This window comes from Cornus florida, unplaced genomic scaffold, assembly GCF_030987335.1.
Source record: "Cornus florida cultivar Cherokee Brave unplaced genomic scaffold, ASM3098733v1 CherokeeBrave_3.0.0_Hap2_Chr11, whole genome shotgun sequence".
Lineage (NCBI taxonomy): Eukaryota > Viridiplantae > Streptophyta > Magnoliopsida > Cornales > Cornaceae > Cornus > Cornus florida.
Window position 1 is genome coordinate 106,911,712 of NW_026775581.1, and position 24,495 is coordinate 106,936,206.

General features: G+C 36.1%; 2 protein-coding genes and 1 long non-coding RNA gene across 4 annotated transcripts; all 3 read right to left on the bottom strand.

The window, feature by feature from the left end:
* Positions 1–109: 109 nt before the first annotated feature.
* On the bottom strand, positions 110–5,839 carry LOC132287060 (uncharacterized). Of its 2 annotated transcripts, XR_009472925.1 has the most exons (3): positions 5,545–5,839; positions 444–634; positions 110–364 (listed from the first exon to the last, which is right to left on the bottom strand). It is a non-coding gene; the product is annotated as an uncharacterized LOC132287060 (long non-coding RNA). The 2 variants fall into 2 exon arrangements; XR_009472926.1 differs by lacking the exon at positions 5,545–5,839 and having other exon boundaries at positions 444–5,538.
* Positions 5,840–7,483: 1,644 nt separating this feature from the next.
* On the bottom strand, positions 7,484–10,875 carry LOC132287058 (receptor-like protein 2). The gene has a single exon (XM_059789532.1). It carries the CDS (start codon positions 9,855–9,857, stop codon positions 7,626–7,628), a length of 2,232 nt encoding a protein of 743 aa, XP_059645515.1. The 5' UTR covers positions 9,858–10,875; the 3' UTR covers positions 7,484–7,625.
* Positions 10,876–10,953: 78 nt separating this feature from the next.
* Positions 10,954–23,900, bottom strand: LOC132287059 (vacuolar cation/proton exchanger 3-like). Its single transcript, XM_059789533.1, has 12 exons — positions 23,403–23,900; positions 19,539–19,808; positions 19,193–19,260; positions 19,057–19,085; positions 17,569–17,765; positions 16,527–16,739; positions 16,280–16,414; positions 14,472–14,588; positions 14,337–14,390; positions 13,991–14,107; positions 12,088–12,181; positions 10,954–11,275 (listed from the first exon to the last, which is right to left on the bottom strand). Exons 1-12 carry the CDS (start codon positions 23,439–23,441, stop codon positions 11,253–11,255), a joined length of 1,356 nt encoding a protein of 451 aa, XP_059645516.1. The 5' UTR covers positions 23,442–23,900; the 3' UTR covers positions 10,954–11,252.
* Positions 23,901–24,495: the final 595 nt, after the last annotated feature.

Consider the following 24,495-nt stretch of genomic DNA (forward strand, 5'->3'; position numbering starts at 1 on the left):
AGCTAAACAACACAATGGGATGCAACATTTTAATTTGAAAAGCTAACACTTACTGAGTTACATAACCTAGCGGCTCATCTAAAGGTGCAAGGCCCAGTAAGCTGAATAAGAAGACCCAACCCTATGATATGAGAAGTACATTCAAAGGATTAAAACCCAAGAACAGAGGCATCACGAATAAATGAGGCTTGAACAAAGTTAAGTGATATGATTTGTGAACATCAAGCCACTTGCCACATAATCATACAAAATGTCATTTGCTCACCAATATATCCCCTCTACTGTTTCCTTTCCGCGACATTCTTTTCCAGATAGATGCAAATAGGAAAATGAGGACTGAGAGATAAACTTCTTACATGCTTTCCTGTAAAAGTGCAGCAATATCACCAGGGGCCCAAAAGGTAGTAACATGATAATATTTTTTATTAGGATAGTGAACATACTCCTGGCAGTTCTGATCACCATCTGCTTAAAGACCCATAAGTTGGTCATGTTTGCAAAGGAACCAATATGAGATGTCTCAAAGTCAGAGCTATGCATTTCATTTCTGGTTTTTGCTGAGCTAAAAGGATCTCCTCATCAGATTCATGGTCCATCTTCCCTTCTGTAGGTTCCATCTGCATGCATAGATAATCTGTACCACCCATGGTAGTTATATAAAGTAATACAAGCTCAACAAAGCAGCCTGTGGCACTTTATAAATTCTGAATTTCTAATACATTTACATTAACTCAGGACTCTACAATAAAAAATTATGAGGACCTCAACTAATGGAAAAAATTACTCATTTCAACAAGATAAATTTGTTGACACCAATTGATTGAACAAATTTGGTACATGATCGCAAAATTTGGTGTCACTATAACCAGAGATGATAACTAGGACATCAAGGAATGTCATACCTCTGCAAAGGTATAAAAAATGAACTCAAATATTAACCTCTAGAACAAAAAAATACGGTCATTAAATTTTTATTTTTTTTCTTATTGGTGGGTAAATAACTTCTGTTAACATCACGAGCCACACACAGGAATCTCCTCAATCAGGGGAAGGATAATGGCAAATTTACTACAAGATCAACTGGACTAAGATATAGAAGTTAACAGTCGCATATTAAGTTATCATTGCAATAGAATCCCGTACTAAGAAAGCGCCTGCATCTAATAATGGCTAAATCTCGTGTGCTTGATTCATTCCCCATCCAGTAGCAGTAGCTTCTGAAAGCCTGCGTGGTAGAAAGAGTACTACCAGATTGAGAAGGAATAAAGTGACAACTGACGAGAATCCGCTGGTGCGCTTATCATCTACCTCAACTCCTGGGTAGGAAGATTTTCTTTCTTTAATAGGGTTCCCCCCTTTTAGGGATTACTGTCTCATATATGAAATTTCAAAAGCATTAACATACCAATGTAAGTTGTAACTGAGACCTCATGTTTTTTAACATTTAAAATAACCCATTTTAGATTAGGAATAGGAATGCTGCTACAGTTTTAGCAAGCATCTATCAGCATTGTCCATTGACTTTGTATGAAAGAATAAAAATGATATGACTTAAAAGTTATACAAAGTGATTTTGGGGTAGGAAATATAGGAAAAGATGTGCCCAACAGGTTATACTCTAAGAATCCATCTTATTGCGCTTGAAAAGAAAAGACATCAGGTCTAGAAAGATCTGAAAAATCAGCAGTATCCACCATCTGAGAGAGGATGATATCATAAGATAATAGGCCATCAAGTATGTTCTTACTTGCCTCGATCCATATCCTTTTTCGCATTCCACTTTGACCCATTTTCTTTTGTGCATTCCATTGATAATCTTTCATCTAAATCACAATATACCCACTCGTTGCACATGACCAAACCAACTTAAAAGGCCCCCTTGGATTTTAAACTTAACTTGTGCAACCTCCACCTTCTCACAAATAAATCACTTTTAACACATCGACACCTTAACATCAAGAAAGAGAAGTGTGAATTTACTAGGCACAACCACCTTTTTTTCGACTCGGCCAACTCAACCAAGTAATAGTCAAGTCAAGATCTCAGGTGAACAAAAAACCGCAGAAGTCTCATGCTCACTCAACCAAGACACCAGTCAAAGGTGTAGTTTTTGGCAGCTGGCTTAAGTAGCCAGTGTTCTCCCCTTCTTGCTCATTTCTGCCCTCCAACCTTCAGATATACAAGTTTAAACACCAAAAACTTGAGATTCGTCCTTAGATTTACAATCTAAGCTTTCTGTACTCAAGACTAACTGGTATGATTTTAATCTTTTCCTTTTTTTGTTCTGTACCTAGATCTAAACTAGGCAAAGAACAAAATATAAGAAGGACAACCTCAGATGAAAATTCCCTTATCCATTCCCTCTTCTCTCCTTATTCTCTTCAACTCCATTCTCCTTGCTGTCTCTCTCTCTCTCTCAATTTTTTGCAATTAACCCTGTGTGTATATATATTATTGTTGTGCTTATACGTTATAGTAGTGTAACAGCTGCAAAAATGCAGCCATCATTCATGGGATGAATCAGGATCCTTCTAGTACACGGTACTTTCAAGTGCATATGCAACACCATTACATCGAGATGCAACACATTTACTTCGAAGATGCAACATATCAACACTGCAACCACTTTCCTTTGAGAATGCAACACTTTACGTTGTTGTTGCATGCTCGATTTAATGGTGTTGCATTTTCGATGTAATGATGTTACATATTCACAGTAAAGTACAGTACAAAAAATTGTACCGAAGAGGATCGGGGTTCTTCGTGGCATATGCTGCAATCTATCAACCTGTTTGTAGCTATACAAGGTAGATGACAAGGTCAAAGAATATTAAATTTTCAACAATATTAGCGAATTCCAGTATATCATTACCTTGTATAGCTATGATTTTTTGCCTTATATATTAGTTCAAAGATTATGTCATTGCTCCTTAAATGGAAGTGAGATGTAGGATCAACTAAATTAGCATTTAATTTGACTATTTTTTATATGAATTTTGATTAGTAGAGTTAACACCTTTAGGAGAGATACTACCATCAAACTTTCCCTTTGGAATATGACTTTTATGTTAATGAAGCCAATTCCGGTAGAAACTTAAATTGCTTGGACTTAAAATTCATTTTAGCAATTGTGAAGAATTGTGACACACTCCTACCAGCAAATAGGATGTAAAGAAATGCCATGTGTAATCGCACCATGGTAGGTACCGTCAAGGGGCTAACAGTAGGAGATGACAACATAATTTTCAAGGTGGCTTATGTATATAGAAATCAAGGCATAATTGTCTTGTATTTGGTTGGGACACCAGAAAGGGAGTTTCCTGAAGCAGAGGTTCTTGTTTGAAACTGTTCGTCATTGTTAAACCTGATTAGTCGAGGACCATCCAAGAAGTTATTAACCATTCAAAGCAACAGCCCGATTGATCGAGGCAGCACCAATAAGTGCTCCACTAATGGAAAGACGGACCAACTAGTTAAGCATTGTCCACTGAACACCAAATGGATTGATCAAATTTCTTCAGAGTCAATGCAAGACTAGTCTATTGTAAAATTAACCGTATTGGTCATATATAACCTCTTAGGCCAAAAGAAAAATCAGAAAGAGACAAAGAGAAGTTTGTGATGTAACATAAGTATGAGTTCAATGATTTCGTGTTATTATTGTAGGTGTACCCCAGGTGCTGCCAACTTGGCACATGCCACACAAGCAAATGAAAAGTCAAAATAGTCAAAAGGCCACAACATCAAGGAATCTTCCCTATAGATAATCCTCAACCCACTTCGAGTAGTTCTTTCCAACAGATAGATCTCGATAGATACGAACGAACTCTTCCCCACATATAAACCGAGGTTTTCTTTCTCACAGATAAGCCTCAAAGGATGGCAGGATGCAAGCTCAAGGAGCTCTTTCATGAAAATAAACTTCGAGCGGATGAGGCTGAAGGACCTCTTCCGTACAAATAAGCCTTAGACTCAGGGATATCTTCTCCACAAATTAACTTCAAAACTCGAGAATCTCTTTTCCACAAATAAGTCTCGAGTCACCCAAAATACTCAAGGACCTCTTCCTCATAGATAAGCCTCAAGTCATCTAAAATGCTCAAGAACCTCTTTCCCACTGATAAGCCTCGAGCCACTCGAAACCTGAACAGTTTCTACGGTGGACAAACCTTTGAGTTAAGAGTGTCAGCCTCTTCAAAATCATCTGAGAGGCTTGGAGGATCTTGGATTGGAGGATGAGAAAACAGAGTTCGTCAAAGCACACAGATACTTGACCCAATCTAAGGGATGGATGATCATGCGTCAACCGTCATGTTGGTGAAAACCTTAGCTAAGGCCGAGCACATTAAATGACCAGCCCCCAACATTTAATGTATGGCCATCGCTATTTAATGACTAGCAGGAGCCATTTAATAACTCTGCCATAAACACTGATGGAAGGAGAGGATTTGGTCGAATGGCCAGTAAAAAGAAGACTGAGGTGGTGATGACCTAATCTCATAGACTTCGGTTAATACCCACAGAAAGAACGCACCATTTGGCATTAACCAAGTCCTTAACCAAACATACTAAATAGCCTAAAATTCCTGGCATGGCACTTGGATCTTCCTGGCTTCCCCTGTAATCCCTTAGAATTGTCTGCTTCTCCTCCTTCCTCCCATTCATCCCTCCAGGTCTATATTGTTGTGTGAGATATATCTCCTTAATAGCATTTATTATCAACTTCGTTACAAAAAACCCACATTTGGTACACTTTATTTTTCATAGTTGATTGTTGATCCCCCTGTCCCCTGTAATCATAGTATTTTATGGAGCAACGTAAGACCACAGGTTCTCTGTGTGCTTTGGCTGATTGTTCATTGATTTTGTGCCATCGTGTATTTATTGCACCACAAGCAAATAATTGAGCACAAATTTTTAAAAAGACACTAAAATCACCTTTAAAAAAAGACATAATTTCCTAAAACATACTTGAAAAGTAGCACTCGTTTCTCTATGTTACATTCCAGTGGAATGCATTCAAATTGCAACAAAAACCAAGCAATTCCACAACAGTTAACTGGGTTAATTCACTAAGCATATGAATAGAATAAAACATCCAATAACAAATTCAAACAGTGAGCCAACTCAAGCAACCCACAAAACTCTAGTATAGCATAGGACACTGCAATTTACATGTTCAGAGAACCTAATAGTACGATAAAACAATGAAGCACATAAATTATGTATAAATGAATGGAAAGAAAGAAATACAGAAAACTTGGAAGAGAAACTACTAAGTTGAGTTGCCCGTGATTAATTGATTTGAGCTGAAAGGGTTTCTATTTCGAATCAAATTCACCGATTTGGTCAAAGCAGAAGTGTAGAAACCAACTGAGAACTAGATAATTCAATTCTAGTGGTAAATCCACAAGATTTATACAAATACTTGTGCATATATACGTGTGCCGGAGGTGTGGCCGGATCCAATGAAGACATTGAGCAAGACAGAAAGTATTTGTTCTGGGCGGCTTGAGAGAGAAAAAGATGAAAGAGATGACTTACAGTGGGCGGCATGAGCAAAGACGGTGAAGATGCTGGGAAGCTTCGCTTCTTCATTATAATTATAAAAAGATTTTGATTTTGATATCTAACTACATGTAAACCAAACCACCCCATCAAACCGATTACCCCAATTTATTCACTCCACTTTTTTATGATTTTTGCTTTAAAGCATATGATCAGAAACAAACTTTAGGAGTAAGTATCAAAACCCAACTACCAAAAAAAACTGTCATCAAGATTCTCCGACGACTATCTAGCATTTCCGATGTCGGCATTAATTCTAGCAAGAAACCAAGCCCCGTCTCTAAAACCTTCAAACAAATCCTTGCCATGGGATGGATCTGTCTTTAGGGTGGGCCCCAAAGGGTCATTGCCAAATGGGCCTGTCAGTCCAAGTCTTCTGATCCAGTTTGGAATATTGGGCTAGCGTGGGTCACAATTTCCATTAATTCGGATCTTTCGTTTTTGGGTGGGTGAAATACTCACCTCTTCTGATATTTGTTCAAATATCCCACTGCTGAATTTATTATCAAATTAGTCCTTGCCACTCCTTGGCTTTTGTCCAAATTTCCTGACGTTAGTCATAGTTAATTCTGTAAATGGAATATTTTATAAATACTTAAACTACCATTAAGTGAAAAAATAAAATGACTCAAATGACCTTATTAGTATATTAAATAATCATTTCAACATCTTCATGTCAAAACATAGTATTTAACAAATAATTTATATAATTCAACAAAATAGACATTAGTTAAAAATAATTCATCCTTTCATTCATCAACAAATCACTTGCTCAAAAATTGTATTTGACTGCCCACAAAAAAAATATTTTCAACTCGGCAAAAACAATCCAAAATGATGGATTTTTTTTTTTTTTTTTAATTTAAAAAAAGGTAGTTTTGTCCAATTAAATTTGGTTGAAATGATCATTTGATATTCTAACAAGGTAATTTGAGTCATTTTCTCTCATTTAAGGGCAATTTGGACATTAAAAAATATTTCATCTATTAACGTATAAAAATTTGGACAAACCTTAAAAGGTGTCAAAGATTTATTTTGACAGATTTCAAAAGAAGTCAAACTATTTTGACAATAGTTTTGGGGTGAGATATTTGAACAAACCTCAAAAAAGATCAAGACTTTTTTGACAATAATTTTAACTAGGAAATATTTGAACAAAGATTCAAGGTATATATATATATATATATATTTTTTAGCGTGTTTTGTAGTTTTGTTTCTTCCTGACAGGGAGGAAAAACAATTAAATTATTTTGTCCCAATTCATTAAAAAAAGACCGAACTCAAAGTGATTTGTGTGTAATCACCAATTGTTGTGTTCTTTAGTATACATATTTTTGTTGTTTGTTAGTTCCACCATCTGCTCGTGAAAATGCCAAAATAAACGATCAAACGAGGAGAAAGTGTATGTGGTGCTATGCATGGTGAAAATTAAAAAAGGGTGACTAGAGATAAACCAGGTTGGCCGCTTACGAATATAACAACTCCGGGAGGATATTATAACGGGCTTGACTTGTTGTATGTATTAGTAAATTGTTTTAGGTTTTAAAATTGTAACAGATTTGATTTATGGCGGACACATTTTGATAAGTTAAAAGACATCCCAAATTGGATGGCAAGTCAAGAGTTTTCGTATTATAACCAATTGTAATCATATAAGAGGATCACAAATGATTTCTTTCCACAATAATCAATCTGCATTGTACTAGTATTGTTTATATTAGTTTGGGCAAGTTAACCCAGTGAAGACATTATTTAGTTTTTAATTCATTTCTCATTTATTTTCCCAGAAAATTCAGAGAAATTGCTGGGGTAGTGCCATTAAAGCTGGTAAGATCTCACCTTCCTACTCTTTACAGGAGATAGGAATGAGTATCAAGCATTCAACACTCTTAAAAGGTTTCAATGCTCCAATTACTGATGTACATCTAATAACTTTATTTCTTCATTTTATTCGACACACCCGACTAACGAAAAACAAAAACAACTATTACTAGACTGCTACCAACACAGGTATCCTTGCCAACTTTGGTCATTGTTCCAGCCAGGATTAGAATTGATTAGAATTGAAAGAAACAGTTTCCACTTATTTTCCTCCTGGACAACATCCCTAATGTTACCACGGTCACACTAAGGCTAATCCCAAAAGAGGTGCCAAAGCTGAGTCCAAATATGATTTTATGTTCTCGGCTTCCTTCAGGTGCAGGAGGATGTAGAGGATGTGAAGATCCTGGTTGGACAGAGCAAGGACGATGCAGAACTGAACCACACAATCCTGGATTCCCATCAAAGCTGGAACTGCTAAAAGTATCAAACTGGACTCCTGATGGTATCGGTCCTTGAAGGTTGTTGTTTGCCACGCTTAACGCAGACAAGAAATTGAGATTATTCAGTGATGCTGGGATTTCGCCAGACAAATGGTTTCCAGAGAGGTCTAGCTTTTCCAAGTTAGTGAGGTGAGATATTTGGTCTGGAATATTGCCACAGAAATTGTTATTACTGAGATCCAACACATGAATAAACTTCAACCGGCCGATTTCACCAGGTATCGTGCCATTGAGGTTGTTGCTTCCCAGATATATTGCTGGCGGCACGTTGGAGAGCTGATTATATTGCATATCGGAAGCATTATCGGGCTGAATAAAGACAGGCAACTCTAGATAACTCCGGTCTACTTGATCGCCACCTTCTTGAGATGCTAGACTTGGCAGTTCAGTAAGTTCCTTGGGGAAGTTTCCCCATAGGGAGTTACTGGACAAGTCTAAGTAGAAGAGGTTTGGAAGAGTTCCCAACCAACTTGGAATTGAGCCTGTGAATTGATTCTGAGATAGGTCCACAACCTCTAGCTTCTTGAGCTTCGCCAGCCAAGCAGGAATTTGCCCGGTGAACCTGCAGCCACCTAGGCTGAGAAGTTGGAGATTTTGAAATCCTCCCAAAGCTACTATGCTTTCATCATCTGGCATTGCTTCACCAAAGAAGTTCTTTGAGAGGATGACGGTGCTGAGGTTCTTGCAACCCATCAGAATCTTGATTGCTCCCGTGAAATTTGTTAAACTATTATTGGAAATTGAGAGAAAAGACAGAGATTGTAATGCAAGCATGTCAGGAGAAATCTGTCCCTCTAGCCGGTTACCGGCCAGTCGAATTGCAGATAGTGACTTGCACAAGAAAAGGCTTCCTGGCAGGCTACCAGTGAAGTTATTGTTTCCAAGGTCAATTGTGTTAAGTTGGAGGAGTTTGGAGAAATCAAGTGTGGAGAGCTCACCTTCAAAGGAGTTGACCCTTAAATTTAAGGTTGTCAAATTGACACAATTCATCAGAGATGGAGGCACAGTGCCATTCAAATGGTTAAAGTGAAGGAGCAGCCGTTCCAGCTTGGAGAGCTTCCCAATATCCTGAGGGATCATGCCAGTAAATTCGTTGCCAAAGAGTTCAAGGATTGCAAGGTTAGTAAGGTTAACAATGCGATCATCAATGGATCCACACAGCTTATTAGCAGGTAATGAGAGTTCTCGCAGCTGCACAGTGCTGTAAATATCATCTGGAAGCAGTCCTGCAAGATGGTTGAAACCTGCCCGGAAGACCTGCAGTTCGGAACAATTTCCAATTCCTTGGGGAAATTCACCACTGAAATCATTGGAGGAGAAATCAAGAAGCTGGACAGACGGGAAAATACTGCAGATAGAGGAAGGTATTGTGCCAGTGAAGCTGTTATTGCTGATATTGAAACTCAGCAAATTGGATGCAGGCTGGAGAAATGAAGACTGGATTGTCCCATTAAAGTGGTTGCTGGATAAATCGAGTGTGTGTGTGGCAATAGGCAAGCTATCAGATGATGGCAACGGTCCAGAAAGCCGGTTATAGCTCAAGTCAATGGTGTCAAGTTGATTCAAGGATGTGAAGAAGCCAGCAGGGAGAGAACCTGAGAGCCAATTGTGTGAGAGATTGAGTTGAGAGAGATGACTGATGTTTGCAATAGAAGGAGAGATCAGTCCGTGGAGGCCTTTAAAGGGCAGCGTTAAACAGATCACCTGATCATTACCATCACAAGAAACACCATCCCAGACACAGCAGTCAATCACAGAAGACCAATTCAAGGGAGGAGAAATGTTGAGAGAGAATGATAAGAGAGAATCGCGATCGAGCTGATTGCAGGAGCCATGGCAGGGATTGGAAAAAGAAGAAAGGATCACAATTGTTAAGAAGACATCCAAACAGAAGCAGCCAAAGGCAGAGGGCATGTGGTGGCTGTTGTGGTGAGGTGAAGAAGAATGGAAGAGCCACAAGAGCATGACTGTTCTTGAAGTTATGATCTTTTAGGCCAGATTGGCTGCAGGTCCTTTTAAGATCTTTTGATCATAATAACCACTTCGGAAGATTATTTTAATTGGCTTGACTTGCATTTTATTATTCTATATCCTAATAGTCAACAGATTTACATGTAATATTCTATAACAAAAAATGTTTGTTTTCTAGTCTTTTTTTGCCAAAGAAACATGCAAAAACATTAATTTTTGCAAGCTCACCCATTAAATACATTCTTTAGTCTTCGTCCACCAGAAAACGACTTTTTGTATTTTATTCCACAAAATTTAAAGCAAAACAGGAGCTTGCAAAAATTCACAGGTATGTTCAGACATTCCATATTAAAGAGTGAAGACATTGCTGAACTTTAAAGTAATAGATTTTTATTCTATTCTTTTTCATTTTTCACATTCAGTTGGTGCAACGGTAAAAAGCATGTTCTGATGAGCATAACCATTATCTAATTTGTTCATGGATAACTCACTCAACAATTAAAAATCATTAACCACTAATGATTATTAGTAGTCATTACCAGGAGAGATTATTAGCTGAATGAAAGTGGCGCCACACCTTCCTAGTCTCAACTGGAGAAGGAACATGGCCACCATGCGAGAGAGTAGTAGAACCATTCAAAGTCAATGATGATTTCCCTTTGCCAAGATGTATCCCTGTATAAAAATAATACAGTGCTTGAGATAGCTTTATCACTATAAATATTATAGCCACATTTGAGTCTTCAAGTTGCATGATTTTAGTATTTAGTTAAAGAAATACACTATACAGTGATCTACTTTGTAGCTTTGGTGAACCTGATCTAAGAATTCTCTTTTTTTAAATAACAAGTTGGTAAGCGATTGGGTCTCGCTATTTGGACATGCTTGATCGCTTGGAAAAAGTCACTCCATCCTCGAGTATATTAAAAAGTTGGAGCCAAATACAATAAATATAGTGGGATTGTAATCAGCTTGTTTTTTTTATGTGTAGACTCCAAAATTCCTTCTCAAAGGTCGAAACATAGGCAAGAACACAAGTTGATCAAATTGCACAAAATCGAACATTGTGAACAAGGCTACAAAACAACAATTGTATGGAGTAATTTATGGGGGAGACTATCATAAAAGAATGAGAATAATAAAGATTACAAACATCCAAGTTCTCCTTGATTTGTAAATTGAAAGATTCCATTTAGCCAGAGATCAAAAAAGTCTGGACAACTTACAATGCTGGGAGAACAAAGAAATTGCTCATTATGTGATCTAAGAAGCAACATACAACACAAATGAATATTTAAACAGCTTCAGATATACCGAGTGCCGCATGTCTCCAGTGCAGGAACTGGAAATATTTCTGGGTGTTGCAATACCATCTCCATCCCGCAGGATTCAGTTGTGATCTGCATCAGACCCTATACCGTAGCAATGAACATTAATTGCTAAGCTGAAGATTGTGTTGTTTTTAAATTCAAAATCTAATATATTCAAGATGATTTTTTTTCCAAGTAATAAGATTTTCTTTAAGCCATAAGAAATGATTTCATGTGTTTCGCTGCAAATGGAGGAGGGGTGGACTAGGGTGTCAATGAAGCTTACAAGTTCTCTTTCAAGATTTGTAATGTTTTGATTAGGTGTTCAAATATTTAGTTCACCAACGAAATCGACAAAACTTTGTGTCACAGAATAATACACTCTATTTAAAAGTTATTCGACTCTGGTCAGAACTGGTTCAATTATACTTCCATAGGGATAAGTTTCTAATGCACATGAAATTGCCTCATCTCTCATGGCAGTGAATGTCTTTTCTTCTTTAAAATCTCATAGCTTCAGATTAAGTAATTCAAGGTTGTCAGAGAAAACTGGTGCCAACTTTCACAACATCAACTTCCTCTAGTCAATCCATGGAGGTTGGATAAACAAATTGTTTTCTTAGCTCTTTGGTACTATTGTTGACCCTTTACAAGACGAGATGAAGGCATTCCTAATCTGAATTGGTTCTCCTTGCTTTCGTGGTGCTAGTACGTAATAGTTTGTGAATCCAATCCTTGTCTTTTTCCCCCAAATTACTTTACCAACAAGACATAAATGAGATGGCAGAAAGGTAACAATTTAACCAATCATGACTTTTTAGTAGAAAAGCAATTATACAAAATGTAAATAGTATAGTTGTAAATACAAGTTCCATATTTTTCGATGCGTCAAAACTAAGTTTGTTGAGACTCACCTTCTACAAGGTCAACATGTACAAAGAAACTGGCAGCAACAATGAGATAGCATAGAATAAGCATCAAACCTTTGAAATAGTTTGATGTCCCTTCCTGCAGGAATCGAAAAAGTGAACATTAAGTCATATACTGAAAAGCAACATTTTATGCATGCTGCGTCTAGAGAACCAGGGACATACTGGTCTACCTACAGTTTCAACTGACATGAAGTTTTGTGCAGGGAACTACGAGAACACGTCGAAGTTAAAGAAGAGCAGGTATCACTTTGGGCTTTGTTTATTACTGCATGATAACTTTATTGAAAAAGACAGAAGTTGCAGTATGTTATTCCACTCAAGATTGGGTCCCTCTTAACAGTTTGGCATTTGTAGACACACTATGGCAAACAGTGTTCCCAAAAAGCTTAGGTCAAAAGCAGCACAGTTGTCTCAGGTTAATGTAAACTGCATACTGAAATTCGGGTACACCCAAGCTACCTAGGTTTAGTTGAGAATTGATTGAAATGGTTTTAGACAGAGAATAAGGGTTTGTGGGGTTGTTTCCATGGTTTACCGTGTAGTTTTAAGTACAAAGAAAGCAGGAAATCTCTATTATAAAGGAATTTGAAGAATAGATAAAAGAAAAAAATAAGAACAGGTAGAAGAGAGAAAAGAGAAGAAGACAAAAGAAACAGCAATCACAGTCTTGCTTGAAATTATCAATTCCATATCAACAACTCCAAAAAACTTATTACAAGCCCTTTAGACTACGAAATCGTAATTAAAATAAATTTTAAACTTAAATATCAAATTAATCTCAAATCTTAGTTAAAAGTAACAAACGTAACCTTAAAATGAAAGATAACCAAATTACTTCACAGCTAAATATCACAACACTACATGCTATAGCAACGTTAACTTGTCTACTTTAATGTTAAAAACTATACCACGAATGAAGCTCAGTAAATATGGCTTGAACTTTGAATAATGTATCAACCAGAACAACTTAAAATACATCATGTTGAACCAAGAAGGCTTCTTAATGTTCCACCTGCAGCCATGCGGTATAGTATAGATTTCTAAGCCTGTCATATTCGTCCAGCAAATTTGCAAATTTATAAATACGGCATCAGGAATGCCATTTCATTATGTGTATATACAGACTATATAGTTTACTCTTTTTATCTCAGTAACCAAACACTGTTTCAATTTTCAACTCAACTCTAGAAAGTCTAGTCCCAACTATTTAATAATAGCTACATAAATCATGTTCACCAATCTGTGTATATACAGACTATATAGTCCAGCAAATTTATAAATACGGCATCAGGAATGCCATTTCATTATGTGTATATACAGACTATATAGTTTACTCTTTTTACCTCAGTAACCAAACACTGTTTCAATTTTCAACTCAACTCTAGAAAGTCTTGTCCCAACTATTTAATAATAGCTACATAAATCATGTTCACCAATCTGTGTATATACAGACTATATAGTCCAGCAAATTTATAAATACGGCATCAGGAATGCCATTTCATTATGTGTATATACAGACTATATAGTTTACTCTTTTTACCTCAGTAACCAAACACTGTTTCAATTTTCAACTCAACTCTAGAAAGTCTTGTCCCAACTATTTAATAATAGCTACATAAATCATGTTCACCAATCTGCTCTACCCAATAATGCAACCCTATCTTTATTTACAATATCAACCAACGTAAGTTTTGTCTTCCCTTAAATAGTTTAAGCCTCTTGTGATACTGTTCTTCTTTTATAGTCTGTAACAAATTAAAAATAGAAAACGAAAACAGCTCTGAAATATGCACTTGGTGGTACGCATATGATTAGTTTTATAAGAGCTAGATATAAGCAACAGGATACATATTCAAGTATGTATTTAATTAAATAGATAACAAACCTGCAGCATAAATGCCACCACTAACACTGTGATAAAGAGTGTAGCTGTCTCAAAGAGCCGAAAGTTCAAATCCATTCGTTCTCCCATAATCCAACCAACCACCACACAGAAGGGAATCTGCATTTATCAACACCACAAAATTCTTAACCCGCTAACCTTAAGCCAAATGCAGAAATGTTGCTATCTAACTATAACAGAAGTGATGGATTCTAGTATACCTGCCCGCAAAAAACTAAATTAAACATAGAACTAGAGAGAATTGGGGAAACAAAGAAAATGTGGCAACATGACCTTTTCAAACATCAAAAATTAGCATCAAGGATTGAATTGAATCTCCAAGTCTTACCACAAACATTGATATCTGTGTAGATGATCCTATCGCAACTCCTATTGTGATGTCCTATAGAAGAAGACAGGTAATTAACTGACTCAACACAATTACACAAGCAAGAAATAGCAGTTCTGATTTTCAAGCACTCACAAGCTTGTCCTTCATGGCAAACATGATTGCACTTGCATGTTCTGCAGCATTCCCTACAATTGGAAGAATGATGACACTTATAAAAGCCACAGGCATGTTCCATGAGTCAGATGCTCCCTGAAAAGATACAGCAACATCATCAAACCAACAATTGTTCGTATAAAACCACAAATCATATTACTTCTAAAGCATATCAACATAAAAGAGCATAACAATTAAAATTTTCGAAAATGTTTCTGAACTTGAAAATACAGAGAATCCTTGCTCTCAAATTTGGCGCTTCATGTAGTAATGGAGGTGTGCACATGAAGCCTATGCTCCAACATGGTCTGAAGCCAGTTGGTGAACTTTGAAATTCAGGCAAACTTGCCAATTGGCAAACCATGAAATTCAGGCAAACTTGCCAGTGAGGCCAGTATGAGGCCTATATCTGAAAGCTAAAATAACTTAGCACAGAGCTCAAGCTAGCCAAAGGATGGCCCTAAAACAAGCCTAGGCAAAAATAATATTTTCTAAAACATTCACTTTTTTAGCCTATTTGGATGCCCACATTCACAATTTGCACTCCACTTTAATGTAGAAGGCAATCATCTTTATTGTAAACATATAGGAAAATTGGAAACTTCATATTTCTTCATATGTGGCCACTTTCAGGTTTCCTTGACAATGGCAAATTTTAAATTTCAGACATCTTTTTTCAAGTATTTGTTAGGTCAATAAGACTTAGGTTCACAAATTTCGTGAAAAAATGAGTGTAATTTTCGATTTCAGTTTATTCATATTTTTCAAAAGTTAGTTAGTTGGGTTACCCAATCCAAAGTAAATTCAACTCTCAATTCTGCACTCACCAAATTAGGGATCATACTAATACATTCTTAGCATTATTGATTATCAGGGTTTTTGACAAATATGTTTTGATCCTAAAAAGGAGTTTCAAATGAATCAAAGTTGCTTTAAATCAAAATTCCTAAAAAACAGAATTAGAGGGAGTTCAATTGATCGAAACATCAATGGACCCTCACTAGATTAGGTTTGATTGCTCAAACCCAAGTTTGATTGATCCAATTATCACGACCCGTCCCACCCTATGTATATACCGTCCACTTTGTTAGTTATAATCTAATCCCGACACCAAATGCATGGGCGTATATTTGCAAACTGTTTCCCAAGCTTGTTTCTCAAACATGAGGTTTCTTTTTCAATGTAATATAATAGAATATCAACACACTGAAATTTGTAATCTAAAAACAATGCCAAAGTCTTAAGAGGAAAAAGAGAAGGGAAAAAAAAAAAAAAAAATACCTGAATTTCTTCAAGTAACCAAAACAAATTTAAGATTGTTGCAGACATCCATTCACCAAATGTACATTCTTTAACAATATAAAACAGAACTTATAGAAATTGGTTGTGCATTACGTAACATAAATTCAGTGAATTTATTCGTAAAACTTTTTACCAAATGCAAAAATATTAATGCTGAGTTATAAAAAATAAAAAAAAGTGCACGGAACTATGTTTAAACATTGTCTGAAGCATAGAAATTTCATAAGAACAGCTCCAATCCAAATTATATGGCCATTGAAGGTACACATTCATTATCCAGAATGAGCCATTGATTACCAAGAACATTAGCCATCATTTAGAATAGATTGCTTAGAATAAGTTCAAATCTTATTTAAGTAACTGTATTACTGTAAACAGTCCAAACTACTTGTTTCCCGAAACCATGTCAAACCAATAGACAGACAGACAAACAGACAGAGACAGAGAGAGACAGAGAGAGAGAGAGAGAGAGAGAGATATCTTACCTGTATAGCATCAACGAGGTATCCAGATAGTACAGACACCCAGATGGTCAAAACTGCAAGCCACCCAATTGCTTCCCACTGAGAAATCTCAGGAGCTTCTTCTTCCTCAGAATTTTCGACATTATTGTCTGTTTGCTGCAACGGATGCCAGTGGTTAATCATCAGGACAATAAGGTGCATGCACATCAGGCAAAAAGACCTAATGCGAAAACAACATTCCATCCCAGAAAAAAGCAAAGAGCCTCACCTCGTCGATAGTATTATAAAGTTGTTTTTGACTCTTAAGCTGAAAGAATAGGTAGCTTGCATATGCCACCAGCATTATACAGCTGCTAAATCTTGAAAGAGATACCTCTGATGTCCCATCATGCACTTCAGTGTGTGTGAAGTGAAGTACAGCTGGAAATAATATACCCATAACAGCCATCAACAACAATCCTGAGTTCACGACGGCAGCCGCCTGTCTTGAAACATGTCAACAGAATTAGTTTTTCATTTTCTTTTTTCGTTTTTGGGGACAAAGGGGAGGGGAGATGTTGATGCCTAAGTAGGGCTCCAAAACAATTAGACTCAACTTGACCTCAAGACAGACAATAGAAACTCTATCGCGCTCAACATGGCAGCTACTTGCCAAACTTGAAGGCCATTCAAGCTTGGCCTTGCGTACAGGTAAGATTGCTCTTTAGGTGATATTTGCCGGCCACTTGTGTCTTGGTTGGTTTATTATGAAAGTAGAGGTTACAAGTCAAAAAGTTATGTGGTTAAGATGAAAGGCTAATCATAATGCTATAGTGTCAGCCTGCAAATTCATAAGCCGAGGACCCTATTATGTGGTTGCAGGCAACTAATATTTTGACATAATTTATTTGTTCAATGTTCTGCCTATCAATAATATAAAACTGGAATGAAAAGAAAAATGTAATCCAAAATATATATATATATATATATCAAAGTCAAATTAAAAAAAAAAAAAAAAAACTAAGCTATTGAACTCCACAGTCTCACCCGTTCAGGAGCCCACGCGAGCTGAACTTGAGACTGTTCAGGCTCTGCCCATTAACGAGCTTGAGAGAAGGGATCATGTACAACTTGTTTGCCAAATGAACAAGCCTGAGCAAGCCAATAAGTGAATTGAGTCTAAGCTGTTCATGAACAGCTAAATTTGTATGCAGCCATTTGCAGAACCAACTCAATGTTGACTCTATTGCTCAATATGTTGAGAATGTAAATTAACTCACTCCACATAGTATTTCAAGGAAAGATGTTTTGATCAGATTATGATAATATACCTTATTGAATTCCTGAACTTTCTGCCTATGAATGATCCCACCAGTAAAGAAAGCACATCCAAGCACTAATAGCATATTAGACAAGATGGAGCCCAGTAATGATTGTTGAACGACCCTAATCATTCCATTCTTCAATGCATATATTGAAATTATCATTTCCGTTGCATTTCCAAATGTAGCATTTAGAAGGCCCCCAACTGCAGAAACAACCAGAAAACTGTCTCAACTGTCTTCTTGATACAGATAAACAGGTCCAGGTGAATAGAAATATGAGAAGAATATTTTCTCCACGGCAATCTAAGTTTCATTTATCAATCTAACCGGATGTGTGTCCATCACAAGCAGGCATGCACAGACAAAACCCACACTAAATATATGCATATATATATAGGGTAGTGTCTATGCATGAGCTTGTATGTGTGTGTGTGTGTGTTTATATGTACAACATATATAGATATAATAAAGTCAAATAAGACCATTTATAAAAAAAAATAAAAAAAAAACTACAGACAACCTAGCCCTTGAGTGACATGGTCAAAATAGATTATAAAAATGTAACCAATTAATTCGACGTTAAGGGCTCTTCTAACGATGATTAATATCTTTCCGCCTCCATTAACTGAAATACTTGAAATGTAAAGTTGACTATCAAATCATTGATAATTTATGAATGAATGATACTTGTTAATAAAAAATAAAAAACTTTGACGAACCAACAAATAGCAACACAATGAACACTATACCTGTCCAATTAATTATTAGGTAGGATAAAAAAACCATGGCTGCCAAGCATGAAAAATTATGGATTTGAGTCCAAAAGTAGCTAATTTGTGTAAAATAATGGCAAATGTTTGGCCCGAGTGCAATCCACCCAAGGTCGGAGGGGTGGCTAGGGGGACCATGGCCCCCCCAAAAATTTCTAAAAACGCTATTAATGGTACTAATTTATTGTTATTAATGGTGATTTTGTATAGGACCCCCTCAATTTTTCTAAAACTTCCCATTTATGGTACTATTTAATTGTTTTCTAAGGTTATTAAAGGTGGTTTGAAAAAATAAATGATTAGTTGTCCCTTCAAATTCCAATGAACCTTTTTAATCTTAATTCTAAAAATCAAATCCAGTGAAAAAAAGTGTTAAACTGTTATTCTATATAACATATTAGTACTCTATTTATATATATACATCTATATTATTTGTTATGAATTAAAGAGAGAAGAAAAAGAGTGTTGGACACTTGAGAATGTCATTTTATCGGTTGACAATGTCATATATTTCCTACACCCACATGATATTCAAGAGATTTCAATTTTTAGTAATACCTCTGCTCTTTATGCATTTAGCATGTACAGTTCTAAGCATACTTGAACTGATCTTTTATTTCATTTCCAAGGTAATTAAATGCTAATAATATGCAATAAAAGGCATGGTTTTGACCTATAGTTTCAAACATCTGTTTCTCACTAAAAAAATAAAGAGTAAATATACCTGTAGGTCCTGTATAAAATGCAAGCTGCCTGCAGCAGAGTGGCAGGTGAGCAAGTGTATTAGTATGTTCTAAAGAAATGGAGACTAAAAAACACCAATGGAATGCCACATTTTAATTTGAAATGCCAATACTTACTCAGTTGCATAACCCAGCCGCTCTGCTAAAGGTGTAATGCCCACTAAGCTGAAGAAGAAGACCCATCCCTACGATGTGAGAAGTAGCATTCAAATAATTAAAATCCAAGAATAGAGGCATCATAATGAGGCATGAAAGTTACGTGATACGATGTTTGAACATCAAACCAATTGCCACATAATCATACATTATTTCAGGAGGTCATTAATATAGGTTCAAAGAAAATTCAATGGAATGCAAAATTAAGTCAATGAAACCGTCCCCTGTACTCTTTCCATTCTCCAAACATCCTTATCGTAATTTAATGTAAATGGAGAAATGGTGACTGGGAGAGGAAGCGTCTTACATGTTTTCCGGTAATATAGTGCAGCAATATCGCCAACGGCCCAAAAGGTAGCAACATATTAATCTTTGCTTTAATTAAGACAATGTATATACTCCTGAGAGATCTGTTGTCCCTCATCTTCTTAAAGAGCCACGAGTTGGACATATTTGCATGCAACCCAATATGAGATGTCTCAAAATCAAAGGGATGCATTTTATTCGAGGTCTTTGATGAGCTAAGAGGCATCTCCTCATCAGAACCAAGGTCTCTATTCACCTCTGTAGGTCCCATCTGCATGTACAGGTAATCTCACTGATCAGCCATAGTAGTAGTATAAAGCACCCAAGTTCTACATAGAAGTTATTGGCACTTTCTAAATTATAATCCCTCGCATCACATCAAGAGCCTACATTCAAAAATAATGAGGACCTCAACCATGGATAATAGATACTCTAACAGGATAAATTTATTAACATCAAATCACTGAATCAGTTGAGTACTTCATCATAAAACCAAAGAGTATCATTACAACCAGAGATGATAATTAGGACGTCAAAGTAACAATCAATTGAATTCAAATTATTGCTACCGCAAATAATTTTAACGATCCTAAAAGAATGGCACTCACTCTACAAAGGAATCAAAAACAAAATTTAAAACAGTTACCGAAATATATTATTATTTTTTTTTTTTAATTTTTTTTTTGGGGGGTAAACAACTTTTATTCAGACCATGAGCCACTCAAAAGAATCTACTGAAGACCTAAGATATAAATATGAACCACATAAGTGTTTGCTCATCGCTATACAAAATACTACCTACGGAACTGAAGACAGATAATAGCAGTACGAGAAATAATACTGAGTTCCTCTATTTAGGATGGGTTTATAACACTCTGCTTCTTAGGAAGGTTTCCTTTGGGTTGGCAAAAGCTACTACAGCTCTTCTAACAAGTGAAAAGAGGAAGACGCCAGTAAATGAGGAGTACCAAGCAAATAGACTTGCGGAAAAAAATGAATTAAGCTCTGGAAGGAGTAAGGCAGAGGAAAGAATTTTGACATTCTCGATCAAAATCTCAAGCAAAGATCAAGAAGTATTGTTATTATCATACTATGATACAAAAAATAAAAATAAAAAGCCATATGAGAAAGGATTGGCGAACACTAAAAAGAAAACTGGGAGAGATGAAGAGGACCAACAATTGCAGAGACTTGCAAATGTGGTTGACAAGATCTGCGAGAGTGAAGAAGATCTTCTTATGGTCTCCCCAAGTATAAGTTGGTTAGATACTGGTCGCACTTGTCACGTGTTCAAATAAAAAGTGTTTTACATGTGTTCAAATAAAATGTATTTGATAAATATGAATCATGCAACAGAGATATTGTTCTAATGGGTAATGGTGCGACATGCGACGTCATTTGAATTAGTACAGTGAAGATCGGGATTTTTTATGATAATTTCACACGTCCCTGATTTGAGGAAGAACATGATTTCGATAGAACCAATGGACTCTCTTGAGCGAAGCTAATCAACAATAAGTGGAACTATGAAGATTGACAAAGGGCCTTGATTATCATGAAAGGCCAAAAAATATGGAATGAATATGTACAAGCGAACGAATATGTACGAGTGAATGAATATGTACAAGCTGGTTGGGAATACAATTACACGTGGTGCAACTGTATGATTCCCAATAGAATCTGGAACATATGATATGGTTCTGTGGCATATGAATCTTGGATATATGAGAGAAGACATGTTGGAACTTCACATGTGAAGATTGTTAAAATGTGCCAAATTATGTATACTAGATTACTGAAAGCACTGCGTGTATAGGAAGCGTTGAAGGGATAGATTCAAGACACAGTCTCACACCATCAAAGTACAATTTTTGTGTTTGGGGACCAACTCCAATATCTCCACAAGGTGAAGCAATTCATCACCTTATTGAGGATTTCTCAAGGAAGGCTGGTTTTACTTCACGAAGCACAGGTATGAGCCCAATAAACAAATAATGGAAGGCCAAGATTAAGCAATGTACAAACAGGAAATTGGAGTACCATACAGATAAAGGCGTGGAATAAAGGAAAACAGGGTTCAAGGAGTTCTACAAGAAGGAAGGTATCACACGCCACTTGACGACTTCGAGAACCTACATCATAACTTTGTTGGAAAGAGCAAGAGGACATAAGGCTACACGCAAGGAAACTGAAGAACTTCTGGGCCAAGGTAGCTAGAATAACATGATTCAACATAAGCGCATCTCCATCTACAACAATTGTTAGATTCCATAAAAGGTTTGGATAGGAAATTTGATTGACCATTCTATTTCCAGAATGTTACTGGTTCTGGGCCATGCAAAGTAGTGAACTGTAAAAAAGTTTATGCAAATCCAAGAAACGTGTATACTTCTCGGACTTAAAGGGTGAAAAGGTATAGGCTTTTGGATACAGCTGCAAAGAAGAACGCCATCAGCTATGATATAGGCTTTGATGAAGACTGCATGTCTAATGATATGAGGACAAATCGAGGAACCATCAGATGGATTGAGGGATGGTCAAAACATTTAGTGGGGCTAAATGTGTAGCAACCACCTACAAGAGATAACGACAGAATATATTTCAAAATGACTCAAAGCAATACCAAGAACAACATTATTCAATTGTGAAGAAAAATATATAAATATATCTGAGAAAATGGTCGCAAAGGACTCGGAAGAGTATGGTTTTGAAAATATGATCTCTTCTGCCTTGGTGGTGAGTGTGAAAAGTCATCATGTTTCCATAACAAAGAGACTGAGAAAGACAATGTGAAGACAATTCTGAAATGTATTATATTTGGTTTTTGAGCAATTAAATGCCCTAAAAGGATCTTCTCGAGTGCAGAGATGTTTTCCGTCGGAAACTTTTCAATCAGCATAATCCCCGATTGATCAAGGATCATCCAGAAAGTCATGGACAGGTCAAAGCAAATAACCAAAGATCATGGCAGCACTGATAAGTACTCAACCAATCAAAGGAGGGATCGACCAATCAAGCACTGTCCTTTTATACTCCATATTAACTGATGAATTCCTTCAAAGTCGGTGCAAGATGTTGCTTTCTATCCCAAATCTACTTATATTTGTTATAAACAGCTTCTGATGGTGAAAGAAAAATTAAAGAGAGCCTAAGAGAGTTGAGACAGTTTTTAATAGGGCAAAGAGCTGTGGGTAGAGTGCATTACTGGTTCTGTAACACCTTAATATGTTTGAGTAGTTGATTGTTGATCTCCCTCTTCTCCATGAACATGTGCAATTAGGCATGCCATCAAACCACGTAAATCATATGTTATGCGTGCATGTGTGTGTGTGTGTGTTTGATTGTTTGATTGTTTTTGCTTGATTCTTTATTTATTTCATGCATTTGTCGATGACAAACAACATAACTGAGCACGATGACACTGGCATCCAAATTCCGTTCCACCAAAATAGTCCTTTATAAATAATGCATTTGTGCACCACACACAACATAACTGAGCACAATGACACTGGCATCCAAGTTCCATTTCACCAAAATCGTCCTTTATAAATAATATGAGTTGCTACATTTTGTGGTATACATTCAAATTCCAATAGCTTCAAGCTTAAATATTGGTTACCATATTGTCACCGAAAAACTGGTATACATGCTAGCCATCCCACAACACCTAACTGGGTTAACTCAGTAAGCATCAGATCAGACCACAACAAACTCAAACAGGGAGATAACTCGAGCAACCTATAGTATACGAGTTTAGCATAGAACTTGCAGGTTACACATCCAAGAGACCAAGAAAATCTTATTGTAAAATAGATCAATGAACTAGGCAAATTATATATGAATTATAGCGAATTGTGTAACTTACCTGTGTGACTAATTGATTTGATCTGAAAAGGTTCCACATGGAAATGATTTCACCGATTTGGTTAAAGCAGAAGTATAGAAACCAAAAGAGGACTATATGATTGAATTTGAGTAACAAATCTACAAGATCTATACAAATATGTGTGCATATAGATATAGAGCGAGAGAGGTTAGTTGAATAGATAAAAACGGAGACACAAAGATAAGCAGCAGTCCGACCACCTCTTGAGGGGTGACTGAGTCCTCCTTCTCGTTAATAACGAGGGGTTACAGACCTACAGGTTAGGGTTAGCCTCTTCCGTTGAAGAAGAAGAAGACGGAGAGAGAGAGAAAGAAAGGATTCAAAGTGGGCGGCATGAGCAAGACGAAGAAGGTTCCGGGAAGCTGCGCTTCTTACTTGACAAAAATATATATTTTGAATATTCGAGTTGATCCGTACCTAGATTTGGGGTTGATGTATTTCTTACATTTTATGGAAGCTTAAGACACGAGAAGTATTTGAGTGTGGGAGCAGCGTGGCCTGCGATTTGCCCGTCTAAGTAAATATTTAAATTATAATACTAAATTTATGTACATGTGTCATGTGTGGTGGGCCTGGTGGCAATAAATATCAACCAAATATACAAAGAATTGATTATAAAATAATAATAATAATCTCTAGCTCGTTTGTATTCCAAAAAGAAAGGAAAGATACATATATCTGCTACCTTTTTCCACACAAATCAATAAAAAATAATTTTTTTATATATTTTTATATATTTTATTAATTTTTAAGATCATCAAACACAAATAATGATCTATTTATAAAATCTAATTATTGTTTTTTATTAAAAAAAAATATAGTAGTAACATTTTTTGTTAAATTAATAATAATATAGTTAAGGGTTGAATAAATTAAAATTCATACAATATATAGCTGAGAATATAATATAAAATTTAAAAAATATAATACAAGTCAAATGAATCATTAGTAAAGAAATAATAATTAAATATGCTAAAAATAGATTGCATCCTTAAAGAAAGGTTTAAGATTTTTGTATTTTTAAGCAGTACCATTTCTAAAGAGTGTTAAAATACACCAATAAACAAAAATA

What these genes read in the sequence shown, in the direction of transcription:
- LOC132287059 (XM_059789533.1), bottom strand. Translation starts at nt 23,441, where the DNA reads ATGTGGAACCTTTTCAGATCAAATCAATTAGTCACACAG. An exon ending in CGGCTGGGTTATGCAACTGA is followed by an intron (nt 19,086 to 19,192) that starts GTAAGTATTGGC and finishes ACTCTGCTGCAG; the next exon opens with GCAGCTTGCATTTTATACAG. An exon ending in CACAGATATCAATGTTTGTG is followed by an intron (nt 14,108 to 14,336) that starts GTAAGACTTGGA and finishes TGATAAATGCAG; the next exon opens with ATTCCCTTCTGTGTGGTGGT.
- LOC132287058 (XM_059789532.1), bottom strand. Translation starts at nt 9,857, where the DNA reads ATGCTCTTGTGGCTCTTCCATTCTTCTTCACCTCACCACAACAGCCAC.